The sequence below is a fragment of the Panulirus ornatus genome, chromosome 61 (assembly GCF_036320965.1).
Source record: "Panulirus ornatus isolate Po-2019 chromosome 61, ASM3632096v1, whole genome shotgun sequence".
NCBI classification, from domain to species: domain Eukaryota; kingdom Metazoa; phylum Arthropoda; class Malacostraca; order Decapoda; family Palinuridae; genus Panulirus; species Panulirus ornatus.
In genome coordinates this window covers 3740921-3764023 of record NC_092284.1, presented here as the reverse complement: position 1 = coordinate 3764023, position 23103 = coordinate 3740921, and the positions used below count along the sequence as shown (strand labels likewise).

Here is a 23103-nt window from a genome sequence, read left to right as displayed (position 1 = left end):
GAAAATAATTATAAAAATAGTCGAAAATAATTATAAAAATAGTCGAAAATAATTATAAAACAAAACACTACAGTCATTTATTAATCTTTAATATCACACTTATAATATCCAAAGGTCGGAGAATAAATGAATAAATTATATTATCCTCAGGCAAAGTGGGCAATTACTTAACCACCATCAAGGTCAAACACTTCACTAATATCCTATTATACAAATTAATATAATTTATCACCAATTATTTTTTGTTTGTTTTGGTTCCGCGAATATGCTGAGGTAACGAGCCATTTATATAAATTAGTTACATTATTATAGGATTACATTATTTTTTCTTCTAAGGTTACATTAGATTATTCTAAATAGATTACATTTTTTCTTCTAAGGTTACATTAGATTATTTTGAATAGATTACATTTTTTCTACGGTTCTATATTTACGAAAAAAATATATATGTGTATATATATATATATATATATATATATATATATATATATATATATATATATATATATATATATAACTTCATATATATTCAAAATTATAAAAAAAAGAATAATTTTGTAAGCGCATAATAAAAATATTTTTCTGTATTGATTTGCCTCAGCTACTGTAGGTAACCTTACCCACATCTACCACACGTCTTGCCTCAACTACTGTGGTAACCTTACCCACATCTACCACACGTCTTGCCTCAGCTACTGTGGTAACCTTACCCACATCTACCACACGTCTTGCCTCAGCTACTGTAGGTAACCTTACCCACATCTACCACACGTCTTGCCTCAGCTACTGTGGTAACCTTACCCACATCTACCACACGTCTTGCCTCAGCTACTGTGGTAACCTTACCCACATCTACCACACGTCTTGCCTCAGCTACTGTGGTAACCTTACCAACATCTACCACACGTCTTGCCTCAGCTACTGTGGTAACCTTACCCACATCTACCACACGTCTTGCCTCAGCTACTGTGGTAACCTTACCCACATCTACCACACGTCTTGCCTCAGCTACTGTAGGTAACCTTACCCACATCTACCACACGTCTTGCCTCAGCTACTGTGGTAACCTTACCCACATCTATCACACGTCTTGCCTCAGCTACTGTGGTAACCTTACCCACATCTACCACACGTCTTGCCTCAGCTGCTGTAGGTAACCTTACCCACATCTACCACACGTCTTGCCTCAGCTACTGTGGTAACCTTACCCACATCTACCACACGTCTTGCCTCAGCTACTGTGGTAACCTTACCCACATCTACCACACGTCTTGCCTCAGCTACTGTGGTAACCTTACCCACATCTACCACACGTCTTGCCTCAGCTACTGTGGTAACCTTACCCACATCTACCACACGTCTTGCCTCAGCTACTGTGGTAACCTTACCCACATCTACCACACGTCTTGCCTCAGCTACTGTGGTAACCTTACCCACATCTACCACACGTCTTGCCTCAGCTACTGTGGTAACCTTACCCACATCTACCACACGTCTTGCCTCAGCTACTGTGGTAACCTTACCCACATCTACCACACGTCTTGCCTCAGCTACTGTAGGTAACCTTACCCACATCTACCACACGTCTTGCCTCAGCTACTGTGGTAACCTTACCCACATCTACCACACGTCTTGCCTCAGCTACTGTAGGTAACCTTACCCACATCTACCACACGTCTTGCCTCAGCTACTGTAGGTAACCTTACCCACATCTACCACACGTCTTGCCTCAGCTACTGTGGTAACCTTACCCACATCTACCACACGTCTTGCCTCAGCTACTGTGGTAACCTTACCCACATCTACCACACGTCTTGCCTCAGCTACTGTGGTAACCTTACCCACATCTACCACACGTCTTGCCTCAGCTACTGTGGTAACCTTACCCACATCTACCACACGTCTTGCCTCAGCTACTGTGGTAACCTTACCCACATCTACCACACGTCTTGCCTCAGCTACTGTAGGTAACCTTACCCACATCTACCACACGCCTTGCCTCAGCTACTGTAGGTAACCTTACCCACATCTACCACACGTCTTGCCTCAGCTACTGTGGTAACCTTACCCACATCTACCACACGTCTTGCCTCAGCTACTGTAGGTAACCTTACCCACATCTACCACACGCCTTGCCTCAGCTACTGTAGGTAACCATACCCACATCTACCACACGTCTTGCCTCAGCTACTGTAGGTAACCTTACCCACATCTACCACACGTCTTGCCTCAGCTACTGTAGGTAACCTTACCCACATCTACCACACGTCTTGCCTCAGCTACTGTAGGTAACCTTACCCACACCTATCACACGTCTTGCCTCAGCTACTGTGGTAACCTTACCCACATCTACCACACGTCTTGCCTCAGCTACTGTGGTAACCTTACCCACATCTACCACACATCTTGCCTCAGCTACTGTGGTAACCTTACCCACATCTACCACACGTCTTGCCTCAGCTACTGTGGTAACCTTACCCACATCTACCACACGTCTTGCCTCAGCTACTGTAGGTAACCTTACCCACATCTACCACACGTCTTGCCTCAGCTACTGTAGGTAACCTTACCCACATCTACCACACGTCTTGCCTCAGCTACTGTGGTAACCTTACCCACATCTACCACACGTCTTGCCTCAGCTACTGTAGGTAACCTTACCCACATCTACCACACGTCTTGCCTCAGCTACTGTGGTAACCTTACCCACATCTACCACACGTCTTGCCTCAGCTACTGTGGTAACCTTACCCACATCTACCACACGTCTTGCCTCAGCTACTGTGGTAACCTTACCCACATCTACCACACGTCTTGCCTCAGCTACTGTGGTAACCTTACCCACATCTACCACACGTCTTGCCTCAGCTACTGTGGTAACCTTACCCACATCTACCACACGTCTTGCCTCAGCTACTGTGGTAACCTTACCCACATCTACCACACGTCTTGCCTCAGCTACTGTGGTAACCTTACCCACATCTACCACACGTCTTGCCTCAGCTACTGTAGGTAACCTTACCCACATCTACCACACGTCTTGCCTCAGCTACTGTAGGTAACCTTACCCACATCTACCACACATTTTGTCTCAACTCACAAATTTCTCGTATCATGACCATGAGCCAAGACTACATAACCTTGTCGTGGGCGAGGTATTCTAAGAATAAAACTTACGCCACTTCGAAGTACACTTAAATGACACACACTTACACACCACACACTTGTTAGCACGTCACTCAAATACTTTTAAAAACTTTTGGACTCCAATAACTATCAAAAATTTAAGCCTTTTTTGTTCTCTTTCATTATATAAGATATAAGTAACACACACAACTCACAGGGAGACTAACAGATCTATTTAAGTTTCTAAAGTAATTCTTAAGTATATAAGTTGATGTAAGACGAGAGGTAAAAAGAATTTGAAGACTTTATGACGACATTTCCCCCCCCCCCACATCACGATAGATAAGATGCGATGGTGCCATTTACGACATCCTTCGCTAACGGGAAATAAAAAAAAAAACTAGTTAATTCATTTACATGACTGAATGCTCCGTCACGTTTATTTTCCGAATTACTCAATATATGAGCCTGAATTTATACAGTGTATTACGTCATATTTACTGACAATTTGGTTCATTGTGGCAACGTCGCCATAATTACAAAACACCTTTTCGCCAAACATTTCTAACCATTTTCTAGTTTCCACTTAAAACGTCAATTAAAACCACAAAATAAACCCCAGGGCTATTAAATGTGATAAGAATAATCACCTTTCATTTAACGATACCTCCTATATATACGTCTAAAGTGTTTATTGAAGACAAAATACATTCATCCAAGTTTATTTTGGTGCCAACAGCTGGCGCCAAGTTCTCCTCCCCGCTGCCGGACGCACGATGTCTTTAAAAAAAATTCCCCCACACCCCCACAGTAGGCCATTACACTCCTCAGTAACCCATACACACCCTATAACCATCTTGATATAGGTCTATCGCCTTCTATTATCCCAATGAGCACTAGTAATTAGATGTCATTAGAGCGAAATAAGGAGGAAACTGTGTGGAGGTTCTGGGGGAAGGGGGAGCTCGGTCACCATAGCAACGGGTCCATCACAGCGACGCGATATATAGCGTGTGTCTGGGCTCTACCGGCATGACGTCATACACATTACCACCCCCCCACCCCCCTCACAACAACAACAACAACCCTGACCTTCGTACATGGGGGTTGGACGACAGTCGTAATTATTTGACCGACACGTTACGACACCTTGGCCACGACCCTAATGTGACCCCTTGAGCACTGCGGTTTATATATATATATATATATATATATATATATATATATATATATATATATATATATATATATATTCGAAAGGATCACAATTTTGCGCGTGATCAAGATATTGCTATGAGTCCACTAGGGGGAAAATGAAACAGGATAAGTTGCCAAGTGCACTTTCGTGTAATAATCACATCATCATCAGGGGAGACACAAGAGAGAAATATAACAGTCACTTGATATACATCGAAGACACGAAGCTACGACGCCATTTGGTCAACATATGTCACACACACACACACATATATATATATATATATATATATATATATATATATATATATATATATATATATATATATATATATATATATATATATATATTATCCCTGGGGATAGGGGAGAAAGAATACTTCCCACGTATTCCCTGCGTGTCGTAGAAGGCGACTAAAAGGGGAGGGAGCGGGGGGCTGGAAATCCTCCCCTCTTGTTTTATTTTTTTTTTTTCCAAAAGAAGGAACAGACAAGGGGTCCAGGTGAGGATATTCCCTCAAAGGTCCAGTCCTCTGTTCTTAACGCTACCTCGCTAACGCGGGAAATGGCGAATAGTTTAAAAGAATATATATATATATATATATATATATATATATATATATATATATATATATATATATATAAATAACCTTTTTTCACACTTCGCCATTTCCCGCGTTAGCGAGGTAGCGTTAAGAACAGAGTACTGGGCCTTTGAGGGAATATGTTTACGCTAAATATGATAGACCTGACCTTGAGTGACTTAGAGTGACCTGACCTTGACGTCACTAGAGTGACCTGACCGTGACCTATACCCAAGGGACGCATCCACCATATTCTAAAATTATCTGGCCACAGCCAAGCTCTCTCTCTCTCTCTCTCTCTCTCTCTCTCTCTCTCTCTCTCTCTCTCTCAACCCTGCTATGTATCAGATGTTTTGCTCTTAGTTTACCTCGTCCAGTTAGAGAATAATCTCAAGGATTATTTATCTATCCAAATTGGCCAGTTGAAAAAAATAGATATGTAAATTGCGTATTTAGAAACATATGTAAATGCACGTAAAATGTTTACAAAGTCTCCACTCTCGATACCTCAAACTGAATATATATATATATATATATATATATATATATATATATATATATATATATATATATATATATATATATATAGCCTAAGCCAGCTGCTCGAAATTTCGACCATCCATTAGAGGATGAACAGCTAGGGTGACTGCGGACCGCGTAAGGCGGCCTGGATCCGAACCTTATGCTCAGCCACATGAACCTCTATTTAAATAGGTACTAATAACTTCCCTATTTTCATACCTATTTAAATAGTTACTAATAACTTCCCTATTTTCGTACCTATTTAAATAGGTACTAATAACTTCCCTATTTTCGTACCTATTTAAATAGGTACTAATAACTTCCCTATTTTCATACCTGTTTAAATAGTTACTAATAACTTCCCTATTTTCATACCTATTTAAATAGGTACTAATAACTTCCCTATTTTCATACCTATTTAAATAGTTACTAATAACTTCCCTATTTTCATACCTATTTAAATAGAAACTAGCATCTTCCCTATTTTCGTGCCTATTTAAATAGAAACTAGCATCTTCCCTATTTTCATACCTATTTAAACAGGTACTAATAACTTCCCTATTTTCATACCTGTTTAAATAGTTACTAATAACTTCCCTATTTTCATACCTGTTTAAATAGGTACTAACATCTTCCCTATTTTCATACCTATTTAAATAGTTACTAATAACTTCCCTATTTTCATACCTATTTAAATAGAAACTAGCATCTTCCCTATTTTCGTGCCTATTTAAATAGAAACTAGCATCTTCCCTATTTTCGTGCCTATTTAAATAGAAACTAGCATCTTCCCTATTTTCGTGCCTATTTAAATAGGAACTAGCATCTTCCCTATTGTCGTGCCTATTTAAATAGGAACTAGCATCTTCCCTATTGTCGTGTCTATTTAAATAGGAACTAGCATCTTCCCTATTGTCGTGCCTATTTAAATAGGAACTAGCATCTTCCCTATTTTCGTGCCTATTTAAATAGGAACTAGCATCTTCCCTATTGTCGTGCCTATTTAAATAGGAACTAGCATCTTCCCTATTTTCGTACCTATTTAAATAGGAACTAGCATCTTCCCTATTTTCGTACCTATTTAAATAGGAACTAGCATATTCCCTATTTTCGTGCCTATTTAAATAGGAACTAGCATCTTCCCTATTGTCGTGCCTATTTAAATAGGAACTAGCATCTTCCCTATTTTCGTACCTATTTAAATAGGTACTAACAACTTCCCTATTTTCATACCTATTTAAATAAGTACTAATAACTTCCCTATTTTCATACCTATTTCAAACACCAATTTAAATGGGGGTCCAACATGGGGCCGGGGGCCCGTCCGTCTTCTGTCCTCAGCTGAGCCAATCACAGAGCGAGACAAGGTCGTTATGTCCTCGCTCATCATGGCGCAATTTATCGTAATTGTTCACGCTCAAGTTCAGCTTTGAAAGCACCCCAAGCTTAAGCTGTTTGCTTGGACGGACAAACAGATAATTATTCAAAGCTTTCTCTACAACTCCTCAAGCTTAACTACCTAACTACTGCCCTAACCAGTCGTTACCCACAATGAAACCACGTCATTTGGCAACACCGCCACGCGCGCCAGCCAGCCAACACCACACACCCAATCAGCTTTGTTTACATTCGTTATTATGCCGACATGTTGACACCTTCTGTATGTATGGGAGTTCTTATATATTATTATTATGTACATATTTATTCCACACATTTTGATAATAAAGTTACCATTTTTGTTTATGTGGTTCAAACGTATTGGATCTCTCATTTGCATATTGAGTTTGTGAGTATGTGTATATATAACGAGGAGTTGTGTGAGAGTGTTATGTATATATAGGAGTGTATTGCTTACCACATTGCCATTACCACTGCCACAATGCCACTACCACTGCCACTACACTACCACTGCCACTGCCACCACTGCCACCACACTGCCATTACACTGCCACCACATTGCCACACCACTGCCACTGCCACCACACACACTACCACTGCCACTACACTGCCACTGCCACTGTCACCACATTGCCACACCACTGCCACTGCCACCACACACACTACCACTGCCACCACACCACACTACCACTGCCATCACGCTCACACTACCACTACCACTGCCACCACACTACCACTACCACCACACTGCCACTACCACCACATGCCACTACACTGCCACCACACTGCCACTACCACTGCCACCACACTGCCACCATACTACCACTACCACTGCCACCACACCACACCACACTACCACTACCACTGCCACCACACTGCCACCACACTGCCACTGCCACCATACTACCACTACCACTGCCACCACACCACACTGCCACTGCCACCACACCACACTACCACTACCACTGCCACCACACTGCCATTACACTGCCACTACCACCACACCACACTACCACTGCCACCACACCACACTACCACCACACCACACCACACCACACTACCACCACACCACACTACCACTACCACTGCCACCACACCACACTACCACTGCCACCACACCACACCACAACACCACTGCCACCACAACCTCATCCACATACCAGTTGAAGGATGAATGCCCCACATGTATAACCAGTCGTGTATATATCACATATCTACCACACGTCGCACGAACTGACAACATTATCTACGAAACCAGGAAGCACACACTTGGCTTACATGACCATTACACACACACACACAGCGCTACATGTACGTCCGCATACAGGAATTCCACAGCTTCTCGCAATCATTACCACAGGGTCTCTGGCTACCATATATATATATATATATATATATATATATATATATATATATATATATATATATATGTTGATCATTTTGCTTTGTCGCTGTCTCCCGCGTTTGCGAGGTAGCGCATGGTAACAGACGAAAGAAATGGCCCAACCCACCCCCATACACATGTATATACATACGTCCACACACGCAAATATACATACCTACACAGCTTTCCATGGTTTACCCCAGACGCTTCACATGCCCTGATTCAATCCACGGACAGCACGTCAACCCCGGTATACCACATCGCTCCAATTCACTCCATTCCTTGCCCTCCTTTCACCCTCCTGCATGTTCAGGCCCCGATCACACAAAATCTTTTTCACTCCATCTTTCCACCTCCAATTTGGTCTCCCACTTCTCCTCGTTCCCTCCACCTCCGACACATATATCCTCTTGGTCAATCTTTCCTCACTCATTCTCTCCATGTGCCCAAACCATTTCAAAACACCCTCTTCTGCTCTCTCAACCACGCTCTTTTTATTTCCACACATCTCTCTTACCCTTACGTTACTTACTCGATCAAACCACCTCACACCACACATTGTCCTCAAACATCTCATTTCCAGCACATCCATCCTCCTGCGCACAACTCTACCCATAGCCCACGCCTCGCAACCATACAACATTGTTGGAACCACTATTCCTTCAAACATACCCATTTTTGCTTTCCGAGATAATGTTCTCGACTTCCACACATTCCTCAAGGCTCCCAGGATTTTCGACCCCTCCCCCACCCTATGATTCACTTCCGCTTCCATGGTTCCATCCGCTGCCAGATCCACTCCCAGATATCTAAAACACTTCACTTCCTCCAGTTTTTCTCCATTCAAACTTACCTCCCAATTGACTTGACCCTCAACCCTACTGTACCTAATAACCTTGCTCTTATTCACATTTACTCTTAAATTTCTTCTTTCACAAACTTTACCAAACTCAGTCACCAGCTTCTGCAGTTTCTCACATGAATCAGCCACCAGCGCTGTATCATCAGCGAACAACAACTGACTCACTTCCCAAGCTCTCTCATCCACAACAGACTTCATACCTGCCCCTCTTTCCAAAACTCTTGCATTCACCTCCCTAACAACCCCATCCATAAACAAATTAAACAACCATGGAGACATCACACACCCCTGCCGCAAACCTACATTCACTGAGAACCAATCACTTTCCTCTCTTCCTACACGTACACATGCCTTACATCCTCGATAAAAACTTTTTCACTGCTTCTAACAACTTGCCTCCACACCATACATTCTTAATACCTTCCACAGAGCCTCTCTATCAAACTCTATCATATGCCTTCTCCAGATCCATAAATGCTACATACAAATCCATTTGCTCTTCTAAGTATTTCTCACATACATTCTTCAAAGCAAAACACCTGATCATATATATATATATATATATATATATATATATATATATATATATATATATATATATATATTCGAAAGGATCACAATTTTTGCGCGTGATCAAGATATTGCTATGAGTCCACTAGGGGGAAAATGAAACAGGATAAGTTGCCAAGTGCACTTTCGTGTAATAATCACATCATCATCAGGGGAGACACAAGAGAGAAATATAACAGTCACTTGATATACATCGAAGACACGAAGCTACGACGCCATTTGGTAACATATGTCACACACACACACATATATATATATATATATATATATATATATATATATATATATATATATATATATATATATATATATATATATATATATATTATCCCTGGGGATAGGGGAGAAAGAATACTTGCCACGTATTCCCTGCGTGTCGTAGAAGGCGACTAAAAGGGGAGGGAGCGGGGGGCTGGAAATCCTCCCCTCTTTTTTTTTTTTTTTCCAAAAGAAGGAACAGAGAAGGGGGCCAAGTGAGGATATTCCAAAAAAGGCCCAGTCCTCTGTTCTTAACGCTACCTCGCTAACGCGGGAAATGGCGAATAGTTTAAAAGAAAAAAAGAATATATATATATATATATATATATATATATATATATATATATATATATATATATATATATATATAACCTTTTTTCATACTATTCGCCATTTCCCGCGTTAGCGAGGTAGCGTTAAGAACAGAGGACTGGGCCTTTGAGGGAATATGTTTACGCTAAATATGATAGACCTGACCTTGAGTGACCTAGAGTGACCTGACCTTGACGTCACTAGAGTGACCTGACCGTGACCTATACCCAAGGGACGCATCCACCATATTCTAAAATTATCTGACCACAGCCAAGCTCTCTCTCTCTCTCTCTCTCTCTCTCTCACTCTCTCTCTCTCTCTCTCTCTCTCTCTCTCTCTCTCTCTCTCTCAACCCTGCTATGTATCAGATGTTTTGCTCTTAGTTTACCTCGTCCAGTTAGAGAATAATCTCAAGGATTATTTATCTATCCAAATTGGCCAGTTGAAAAAAATAGATATGTAAATTGCGTATTTAGAAACATATGTAAATGCATGTAAAATGTTTACAAAGTCTCCACTCTCGATACCTCAAACTGAATATATATATATATATATATATATATATATAGCCTAAGCCAGCTGCTCGAAATTTCGACCATCCATTAGAGGATGAACAGCTAGGGTGACTGCGGACCGCGTAAGGCGGCTTGGATCCGAACCTTATGCTCAGCCACATGAACCTCTATTTAAATAGGTACTAATAACTTCCTATTTTCATACCTATTTAAATAGGTACTAACAACTTCCCTATTTTCGTACCTATTTAAATAGGTACTAATAACTTCCCTATTTTCATACCTATTTACACAGGTACTAATAACTTCCCTATTTTCATACCTATTTAAATAGTTACTAATAACTTCCCTATTTTCATACCTATTTAAATAGGTACTAACATCTTCCCTATTTTCATACCTATTTAAATAGTTACTAATAACTTCCCTATTTTCATACCTATTTAAATAGAAACTAGCATCTTCCCTATTTTCGTGCCTATTTAAATAGAAACTAGCATCTTCCCTATTTTCGTGCCTATTTAAATAGAAACTAGCATCTTCCCTATTTTCGTGCCTATTTAAATAGGAACTAGCATCTTCCCTACTTTCGTACCTATTTAAATAGAAACTAGCATCTTCCCTACTTTCGTACCTATTTAAATAGGAACTATCATCTTCCCTATTTTCGTGCTTATTTAAATAGGAACTATCATCTTCCCTATTTTCGTACCTATTTAAATAGGAACTAGCATCTTCCCTATTTTCGTACCTATTTAAATAGGAACTAACAACTTCCCTATTTTCATACCTATTTAAATAGGAACTAATAACTTCCCTATTTTCATACCTATTTCAAACACCAATTTAAATGGGGGTCCAACATGGGGCCGAGGGCCCGTCCGTCTTCTGTCCTCAGCTGAGCCAATCACAGAGCGAGACAAGGTCGTTATGTCCTCGCTTATCATGGCGCAATTTATCGTAATTGTTCACGCTCAAGTTCAGCTTTGAAAGCACCCCAAGCTTAAGCTGTTTGCTTGGACGGACAAACGGATAATTATTCAAAGCTTTCTCTACAACTCCTCAAGCTTAACTACCTAACTACTGCCCTAACCAGTCGTTACCCACAATGAAACCACGTCATTTGGCAACACCGCCACGCGCGCCAGCCAGCCAACACCACACACCCAATCAGCTTTGTTTACATTCGTTATTATGCCGACATGTTGACACCTTCTGTGTGTGTGGGAGTTCTTATATATTATTATTATGTACATATTTATTCCACACATTTTGATAATAAAGTTACCATTTTTGTTTATGTGGTTCAAACGTATTGGATCTCTCATTTGCATATTGAGTTTGTGAGTGTGTATATATAACGAGGAGTTGTGTGAGAGTGTTATGTATATATAGGAGTGTATTGCTTACCACATTGCCATTACCACTACCACAATGCCACTACCACTGCCACTACACTGCCATTACACTGCCACCACACTGTCACCACATTGCCACACCACTGCCACTGCCACCATACTACCACTACCACTGCCACTACCACTGCCACCACACTGCCACTGCCACCACACACACTACCACTGCCACTACACTGCCACTGCCACTGTCACCACACTACCACTACCACCACACTGCCACTACCACCACATGCCACTACACTGCCACCACACTGCCACTACCACTGCCACCACACTGCCACCATACTACCACTACCACTGCCACCACACCACACCACACTACCACTACCACTGCCACCACACTGCCACTGCCACCATACTACCACTACCACTGCCACCATACTACCACTACCACTGCCACCACACCACACTGCCACTGCCACCACACCACACTACCACTACCACTGCCACCACACTGCCATTACACTGCCACTACCACCACACCACACTACCACTGCCACCACACCACACTACCACCACACCACACCACACCACACTACCACCACACCACACCACACTACCACTACCACTGCCACCACACCACTGCCACCACACTACCACTACCACTGCCACCACACTGCCATTACACTGCCACTACCACCACACCACACTACCACTGCCACCACACCACACTACCACTGCCACCACACCACACTACCACCACACCACACCACACCACACTACCACCACACCACACCACACTACCACTACCACTGCCACCACACCACACTACCACTGCCACCACACCACACCACAACACCACTGCCACCACAACCTCATAAACATAACAGTTGAAGGATGAATGCCCCACATGTATAACCAGTCGTGTATATATCACATATCTACCACACGTCGCACGAACTGACAACATTATCTACGAAACCAGGAAGCACACACTTGGCTTACATGACCATTACACACACACACACAGCGCTACATGTACGTCCGCATACAGGAATTCCACAGCTTCTCCCAATCATTACCACAGGGTCTCTGGCTACCATATATATATATATATATATATATATATATATATATATATATATATATATATATATATATATATATATATGTTGATCATTTTGCTTTGTCGCTGTCTCCCGCGTTTGCGAGGTAGCGCATGATAACAGACGAAAGAAATGGACCAACCCACCCCCATACACATGTATATACATACGTCCACACACGCAAATATACATACCTACACAGCTTTCCATGGTTTACCCCAGACGCTTCACATGCCCTGATTCAATCCACTGACAGCACGTCAACCCCGGTATACCACATCGCTCCAATTCACTCTATTCCTTGCTCTCCTTTCACCCTCCTGCATGTTCAGGCCCCGATCACACAAAATCTTTTTCACTCCATCTTTCCACCTCCAATTTGGTCTCCCACTTCTCCTCGTTCCCTCCACCTCCGACACATATATCCTCTTGGTCAATCTTTCCTCACTCATTCTCTCCATGTGACCAAACCATTTCAAAACACCCTCTTCTGCTCTCTCAACCACGCTCTTTTTATTTCCACACATCTCTCTTACCCTTACGTTACTTACTCGATCAAACCACCTCACACCACACATTGTCCTCAAACATCTCATTTCCAGCACATCCATCCTCCTGCGCACAACTCTATCCATAGTCCACGCCTCGCAACCATACAACATTGTTGGAACCACTATTCCTTCAAACATACCCATTTTTGCTTTCCGAGATAATGTTCTCGACTTCCACACATTCTTCAAGGCCCCCAGGATTTTCGCCCCCTCCCCCACCCTATGATTCACTTCCGCTTCCATGGTTCCATCCGCTGCCAGATCCACTCCCAGATATCTAAAACACTTTACTTCCTCCAGTTTTTCTCCATTCAAACTTACCTTCCAATTGACTTGACCCTCAACCCTACTGTACCTAATAACCTTGCTCTTATTCACATTTACTCTTAACTTTCTTCTTTCACAAACTTTACCAAACTCAGTCACCAGCTTCTGCAGTTTCTCACATGAATCAGCCACCAGCGATGTATCATCAGCGAACAGCAACTGACTCACTTCCCACGCTCTCTCATCCACAACAGACTTCATACCTGCCCCTCTTTCCAAAACTCTTGCATTCACCTCCCTAACAACCCCATCCATAAACAAATTAAACAACCATGGAGACATCACACACCCCTGCCGCAAACCTACATTCACTGAGAACCAATCACTTTCCTCTCTTCCTACACGTACACATGCCTTACATCCTCGATAAAAACTTTTCACTGCTTCTAACAACTTGCCTCCCACACCATATATTCTTAATACCTTCCACAGAGCCTCTCTATCAACTCTATCATATGCCTTCTCCAGATCCATAAATGCTACATACAAATCCATTTGCTCTTCTAAGTATTTCTCACATATATTCTTCAAAGCAAACACCTGATCCACACATCCTCTACCACTTCTGAAACCGCACTGCTCTTCCCCAATCTGATGCTCTGTACCTGCCTTCACCCTCTCAATCAATACCCTCCCATATAATTTACCAGGAATACTCAACAAACTTATACCTCTGTAATTTGAGCACTCACTCTTATCCCCTTTGCCTTTGTACAATGGCACTATGCACGCATTCCGCCAATCCTCAGGCACCTCACCATGAGTCATACATTAAATAACCTTACCAACCAGTCAACAATACAGTCACCCCCTTTTTTAATAGATTCCACTGCAGTACCATCCAAACCTGCTGCCTTGCCGGCTTTCATCTTCCGCAAAGCTTTTACTGCCTCTTCTCTGTTTACCAAATCATTTTCCCTAACCCTCTCACTTTGCACACCACCTCGACCAAAACACCCTATATCTGCCACTCTGTCATCAAACACATTCAACAAATACTCACTCCATCTCCTTCTCACATCACCACTACTTATCACCTCCCCATATATATATATATATATATATATATATTTATATATATATATATATATATATATATATATATATATATATATATTTTCTTTTTTTTTGCTTTGTCGCTGTCTCCCGCGTTTGCGAGGTAGCGCAAGGAAACAGACGAAAGAAATGGCCCAATGCACCCCCATACACATGCCTTGATTCAATCCACTGACAGCACGTCAACCCCGGTATATATATATATATATATATATATATATATATATATATATATATATATATATATATATATTCCCATCGATGGGAATAAATAAAGGCAGACAGTATGAATTATGTACATGTGTATATATTGCTATGAGTCCACTAGGGAGAAAATGAAACACGAAAAGTTCCCAAGTGCACTTTCGTGTAATAATCACATCATCAGGGGAGATGTATATATGTATATGTCTGTGTGTGTATATATATGTATGCGTTGAGATGTATAGGTATGTATATGTGCTGTGTGTGGACGTGTATGTATATAAATGTGTATGTGGGTGGGTTAGGCCATTCTTTCGTCTGTTTCCTTGCGCTACCTCGCTAACGCGGGAGAAAGCGACAAAGGAAAAAATGAATAAAATAAATAGATAAATTATATATATATATATATATATATATATATATATATATATATATATATATATATATATATATACCTTCTCTGTTCCATTTTGTTGAAGAACACCTAAGGGTGGATGAACAGCTGGGTTGACTGTGGACCGACTGCCGCAAGTAAGATTCGAACCCATGGGCTTGACCCTGGGGCGGAACCCCCCAAGTGAATGCGCCATGGTCAGCAAGGCTAGACAGTCTACACCACAGGAACATACGAACGAACCAGAGCTCAAATTCAACCAAGGTTGTATTAACCCAAAAAACCCTTTTAAAAAAAATACAATAGCTACATCCGAAGCCCTGGCACAACACCACTACAGCTGTAGCCAGATGTATACATCCTCATACAACAATGTTAATGTTAGTTTAACATTTCCACAAAATTGTTAATTTGTAACAAGTAACACACACACACGAGGTTGTTAAATGGTTGTGATTTAATAAATGCCTCAAATATGAGGAAGATAGTATTAATAACATAATTAACGAGGTATTTAACAAACTACAAATTAAACACAATATATATATATATATATATATATATATATATATATATATATATATATATATATATATATATATATATACATATTGCTATTAGTCCACGGGGAAAATGAAACAGGAAAAGTTGCCAAGTGCACTTTCGTGTCATAATCACATCATCATCAGGGGAGACACAAGAGAGAAATATAACAGTCACTTGATATACATCGAAGAGACGAAGCTACGACGCCATTTGGTAACATGGCAGACACACACACACACACACACACACACACACACACACACACACACACACACACACATACACACACAAACACACACACAAACACACACACATACACACACACACACACACACACACACACATACACACATACACATACACACAAACACACACACGTTTACCAAATGGCGTCGTAGCTTCGTGTCTTCGATGTATATCAAGTGACTGTTATATTTCTCTCTTGTGTCTCCCCTGATGATGATGTGATTATGACACGAAACTGCACTTGGCAACTTATCCTGTTTCATTTTCCCCCTAGTGGACTCATAGCAATAACTTGATCACGCAAAAATTGTGATCCTTTCCAATATATATATATATATATATATATATATATATATATATATATATATATATATATATATATATATATATATATATACTCTGTGTTTAAGAGATGTAAAATATAAAAATCATAATAAAAGTGTTAAATGGCATTATACAAGGGGAAAATAATGTTAAAATCATAATAACATGTTGAATAACACTAAGGGGAGAATGCTGTTAAAATCGTAGTGTTAATGATAATGAGAGAATATGTTAAAATCATTACAACAGGTGTTAATTACACAGGGGAAAATTGTTAAAATCATAGTAACAGGTGTTAAACACTGTGGGAGGGGAAATGATGTTAAAATTGTAACAACAGGTGTAAAGTAACATTATAGAAGGGTAGATAATGTTAAAATCCTAATGACAGGTGGTAAATAATATTGTGGGAAGAGTAAATAATGTTGAAATCATAATAACAGGTGTTAATACACCAGTGTGGGGTAAATGACGTTAAAATCATATGTTAAATGCCACAGTAGTGTTAATTATGTTAAAATCAGAAATATCAAGTGTTGAATACCACCGTGTGAGGTCAATGATGTTAAAATCATAATACCAGGTGTTAAATACCACAGTGTGAGGTCAATGATGTTAAAATCATAATAACAGGTGTTAAATACCACAGTGTGGGGTCAATGATGTTAAAATCATAATAACAGGTGTTAAATATCACAGTGTATGGTCAATGATGTTAAAATCATAATAACAGGTGTTAAAATACCACAGTGTGGGGTCAATAATGTTAAAATCATAATAACAGGTGTTAAATACCATCGTGTGAGGTCAATGATGTTAAAATCATAATAACAGGTGTTAAATACCACAGTGTGGGGTCAATGATGTTAAAATCATAATAACAGGTGTTAAATACCACAGTGTGGGGTCAATGATGTTAAAATCATAATAACAGGTGTTAAATACCACAGTGTGGGGTCAATGATGTTAAAATCATAATAACGTGTTAAATACCACAGTGTGGGGTCAATGATGTTAAAATCATAATAACAGGTGTTAAATACCACAGTGTGGGGTCAATGATGTTAAAATCATAATAACAGGTGTTAAAATACCACAGTGTGGGGTCAATGATGTTAAAATCATAATAACAGGTGTTAAATACCACAGTGTGGGGTCAATGATGTTAAAATCATAATAACAGGTGTTAAATACCACAGTGTGGGGTCAATGATGTTAAAATCATAATAACAGGTGTTAAATACCACAGTGTGGGGTCAATGATGTTAAAATCATAATAACAGGTGTTAAATAGCACAGTGTGGGGTCAATGATGTTAAAATCATAATTCTATGATAATTTAGGCCTGGTAGTGCGAGTCAGGGTCAACCACGGGAGGTAAACGAGGGCGAGGAGAGGTCATTGCGTCACACCCTGGCTTGACCCCTAAGGACACACACACAGACACACAGACACACCTTTTAAATGGCCACTTTTCCCCCCAGCCATTTTCTGGCTTTGTACTTACCAAAAGATCATCTTGCTGAGACATCCCGCCGTGTCGCGAGGGTTGGGGAGCCTTATCTTCCGCGTCTGGTCCATGCTCGATGTGTATGATGTATATTTATATATATATATTCAAGAACACTGCCGGCAGAGGTGTGGGGGAGCCGACGGAGCTAGGGAGAGCGTAAGGGTACACGTCCGTACCCCTCGAGAGCGGAGGGGAGTCTGGTCACACCGTCCGCCACCAGCTGATCCAAGCTTGGGTTATGGCAACAATGGGAAAACATGTTGTACGCAGACGTAAATCCTTCCATCTTTATAAATTGTTTATATAACTTATATCTCCGTGGTCCACGTGTCCATATAAACCCTTATGAACTCAACGTTACTCTAGGAATTATTAGATACATCGGCCGTTCCTCATTTTAGAGTTTTATAGAAAGACATTTCCGCGCCATGTTTCCTGACCACCTTGAATTTCTTACAGAAAACTGACAAGTCAGGATTTCATATAAATATGATATATAGTTTCCTCCATGTGAGAGTTAATTATAAATATATATTTTTATCTTATATTTCCTCTTGAAATATAATTTTTTTATATATATATATTCGTCAAGCGTCATGTACCTCACTGTCTGAGTTAGAGATATAGGTTACTATGATCCAATTAAGAAATGCTTTCTTCTGTGTATTAAGAAATGCATTCTTCTGTGTATATAAATAAATAAATAAATAGATAAATAAATATATATATATATATATATATTTTTTTTTTTCTGGCGTCTTTTTTTCTCTTTCCCTGAGTGTAAAGATTTTCATTTCGAAATGTATGAGAAAACATGAGATAGATAGATAGATAGGTAGAGAGAGAGAGAGAGAGAGAGAGAGAGAGAGAGAGAGAGAGAGAGAGAGAGAGAGAGAGGATGGGTATTGACCCAGAGGTAGAGAGATACGGGAAGCCATAGTGACATTGAATCTAGCCTGCCTCTCTCTCTCTCTCTCTCTCTCTCTCTCTCTCTCTCTCTCTCTCTCTCTCTCTCTCTCTCTCTCTCTCTCTCTCTCTCTCTCTCTCTCTAAGTTGTGTTGACCAAGATGGCTGCCACTATGGCGGAAGTCACCCACCCTCATCTTTCTACGTGACGTCAACCTTGTTGCTGGGACCGGGGGATTGGTCCATATATGTACCGCCAGGGTTGGGCAAGCATGAGCAAGGACTGGTCCAGTATAATATGTAGGGTGAGGATTGGTCCTGTATATGTAGGGTGAGGATTGGTCCAGTATATGTAGGGTGAGGACTGGTCCTGTATATGTAATATGTAGGGTGAGGATTGGTCCTGTATATGTAGGGTGAGGACTGGTCCTGTATAATATGTAGGGTGAGGATTGGTCCTGTATATGTAGGGTGAGGACTGGTCCAGTATAATATGTAAGGTGAGGATTGGTCCTGTATATGTAGGGTGAGGATTGGTCCTGTATATGTAGGGTGAGGACTGGTCCAGTACATGTAGGGTGAGGACTGGTCCAGTATATGTAGGGTGAGGATTGGTCCTGTATATGTAGGGTGAGGACTGGTCCAGTATAATATGTAAGGTGAGGATTGGTCCTGTATATGTAGGGTGAGGATTGGTCCTGTATATGTAGGGTGAGGACTGGTCCAGTACATGTAGGGTGAGGATTGGTCCTGTATATGTAGGGTGAGGACTGGTCCAGTATATGTAGGGTGAGGATTGGTCCTGTATATGTAGGGTGAGGACTGGTCCAGTATATGTAGGGTGAGGATTGGTCCTGTATATGTAGGGTGAGGATTGGTCCTGTATATGTAGGGTGAGGACTGGTCCAGTACATGTAGGGTGAGGACTGGTCTAGTATATGTAGGGTGAGGACTGGTCTAGTATATGTAGGGTGAGGACTGGTCCTGTACATGTAGGGTGAGGATTGGTCCAGTATATGTAGGGTGAGGACTGGTCCTGTATAATATGTAGGGTGAGGATTGGTCCTGTATATGTAGGGTGAGGACTGGTCCAGTACATGTAGGGTGAGGATTGGTCCAGTATATGTAGGGTGAGGACTGGTCCAGTATAATATGTAGGGTGAGGACTGGTCCAGTATATGTAGGGTGAGGACTGGTCCAGTACTATGTAGGGTGAGGATTGGTCCAGTATATGTAGGGTGAGGACTGGTCCAGTACATGTAGGGTGAGGACTGGTCCTGTACATGTAGGGTGAGGATTGGTCCAGTATATGTAGGGTGAGGACTGGTCCAGTACATGTAGGGTGAGGATTGGTCCAGTATATGTAGGGTGAGGACTGGTCCAGTACATGTAGGGTGAGGATTGGTCCTGTATATGTAGGGTGAGGACTGGTCCAGTACATGTAGGGTGAGGATTGGTCCAGTATATGTAGGGTGAGGACTGGTCCAGTATAATATGTAGGGTGAGGATTGGTCCAGTATATGTAGGGTGAGGACTGGTCCAGTATATGTAGGGTGAGGATTGGTCCAGTATATGTAGGGTGAGGACTGGTCCAGTATATGTAGGGTGAGGATTGGTCCAGTATATGTAGGGTGAGGACTGGTCCAGTACATGTAGGGTGAGGACTGGTCCAGTATATGTAGGGTGAGGACTGGTCCAGTACATGTAGGGTGAGGACTGGTCCAGTATATGTAGGGTGAGGACTGGTCCAGTACATGTAGGGTGAGGACTGGTCCAGTATATGTAGGGTGAGGACTGGTCCAGTATATGTAGGGTGAGGACTGGTCCAGTACATGTAGGGTGAGGACTGGTCCAGTATGTAGGGTGAGGACTGGTCCAGTATATGTAGGGTGAGGACTGGTCCAGTATATGTAGGGTGAGGACTGGTCCAGTACATGTAGGGTGAGGACTGGTCCAGTACATGTAGGGTGAGGACTGGTCCAGTACATGTAGGGTGAGGACTGGTCCAGTACATGTAGGGTGAGGACTGGTCCAGTAATGTAGGGTGAAGGACTGGTCCAGTACATGTAGGGTGAGGACTGGTCCAGTAAATGTAGGTGAGGACTGGTCCAGTATATGTAGGGTGAGGACTGGTCCAGTACATGTAGGGTGAGGATTGGTCCAGTATATGTAGGGTGAGGACTGGTCCAGTACATGTAGGGTGAGGACTGGTCCAGTATATGTAGGGTGAGGACTGGTCCAGTATATGTAGGGTGAGGACTGGTCCAGTACATGTAGGGTGAGGACTGGTCCAGTATATGTAGGGTGAGGACTGGTCCAGTACATGTAGGGTGAGGATTGGTCCAGTATATGTAGGGTGAGGACTGGTCCAGTATATGTAGGGTGAGGAATGGTCCAGTATATGTAGGGTGAGGACTGGTCCAGTATCATGTAGGGTGAGGACTGGTCCAGTATATGTAGGGTGAGGACTGGTCCAGTACTGTAGGGTGAGGATTGGTCCAGTATATGTAGGGTGAGGACTGGTCCAGTACTGTAGGGTGAGGACTGGTCCAGTATATGTAGGGTGAGGACTGTCCAGTACATGTAGGTGAGGATTGGTCCAGTATATGTAGGGTGAGGACTGGTCCTAGTATATGTAGGGTGAGGATGGTCCAGTACATGTAGGGTGAGGATTGGTCCAGTATATGTAGGGTGAGGACTGGTCCAGTACATGTAGGGTGAGGATGGTCCGTATATGTAGGGTGAGGACTGGTCAGTATATGTAGGGTGAGGATTGGTCCAGTATATGTAGGGTGAGGACTGGTCCAGTAATGTAGGTGAGGATGGTCCGTATATGTAGGGTGAGGACTGGTCCAGTATATATGTAGGGTGAGGACTGGTCCAGTATATGTAGGGTGAGGACTGGTCCAGTTAATATGTAGGGTGAGGATTGGTCCAGTATATGTAGGTGAGGATTGGTCCAGTAATGTAGGGTGAGGACTGGTCCAGTAATGTAGGTGAGGACTGGTCCAGTACATGTAGGGTGAGGACTGGTCCAGTACATGTAGGGTGAGGACTGGTCCAGTACATGTAGGGTGAGGACTGGTCCAGTACATGTAGGGTGAGGACTGGTCCAGTAATGTAGGGTGAGGACTGGTCCAGTATATGTAGGGTGAGGACTGGTCCAGTACATGTAGGGTGAGGACTGGTCCAGTATATGTAGGGTGAGGACTGGTCCAGTATATGTAGGGTGAGGACTGGTCCAGTACATGTAGGGTGAGGACTGGTCTAGTATATGTAGGGTGAGGACTGGTCCAGTACATGTAGGGTGAGGACTGGTCCAGTACATGTAGGGTGAGGATTGGTCCTGTATATGTAGGGTGAGGACTGGTCCAGTACATGTAGGGTGAGGATTGGTCCAGTATATGTAGGGTGAGGACTGGTCCAGTATAATATGTAGGGTGAGGATTGGTCCAGTATATGTAGGGTGAGGACTGGTCCAGTACATGTAGGGTGAGGATTGGTCCTGTATATGTAGGGTGAGGACTGGTCCAGTACATGTAGGGTGAGGATTGGTCCAGTATATGTAGGGTGAGGACTGGTCCAGTATAATATGTAGGGTGAGGATTGGTCCAGTATATGTAGGGTGAGGACTGGTCCAGTACATGTAGGGTGAGGATTGGTCCTGTATATGTAGGGTGAGGACTGGTCTAGTATATGTAGGGTGAGGACTGGTCCAGTACATGTAGGGTGAGGACTGGTCCAGTATATGTAGGGTGAGGACTGGTCCAGTACATGTAACTGACATATACTCACATCATATATATTTCTTCATTTAGTCATTTATCTCATTAGTGATAATTAA

At 41.8% G+C, this 23103-nt stretch overlaps 1 protein-coding gene across 5 annotated transcripts in view; it reads right to left on the bottom strand.

The window, feature by feature from the left end:
* Positions 1–18552, bottom strand: part of LOC139767458 (ATP-binding cassette sub-family C member 4-like) — a 140042-nt gene extending 121490 nt beyond the window's left edge. For all 5 annotated transcript variants that reach the window (XM_071696861.1, XM_071696862.1, XM_071696860.1 and 2 more), the window contains exon 1: positions 18348–18552. In XM_071696861.1, coding sequence (XP_071552962.1) covers positions 18348–18421 — 74 coding nt within the window. In that variant the 5' untranslated portion in view covers positions 18422–18552. The remainder of the gene's footprint in view (positions 1–18347) is intronic.
* Positions 18553–23103: the final 4551 nt, after the last annotated feature.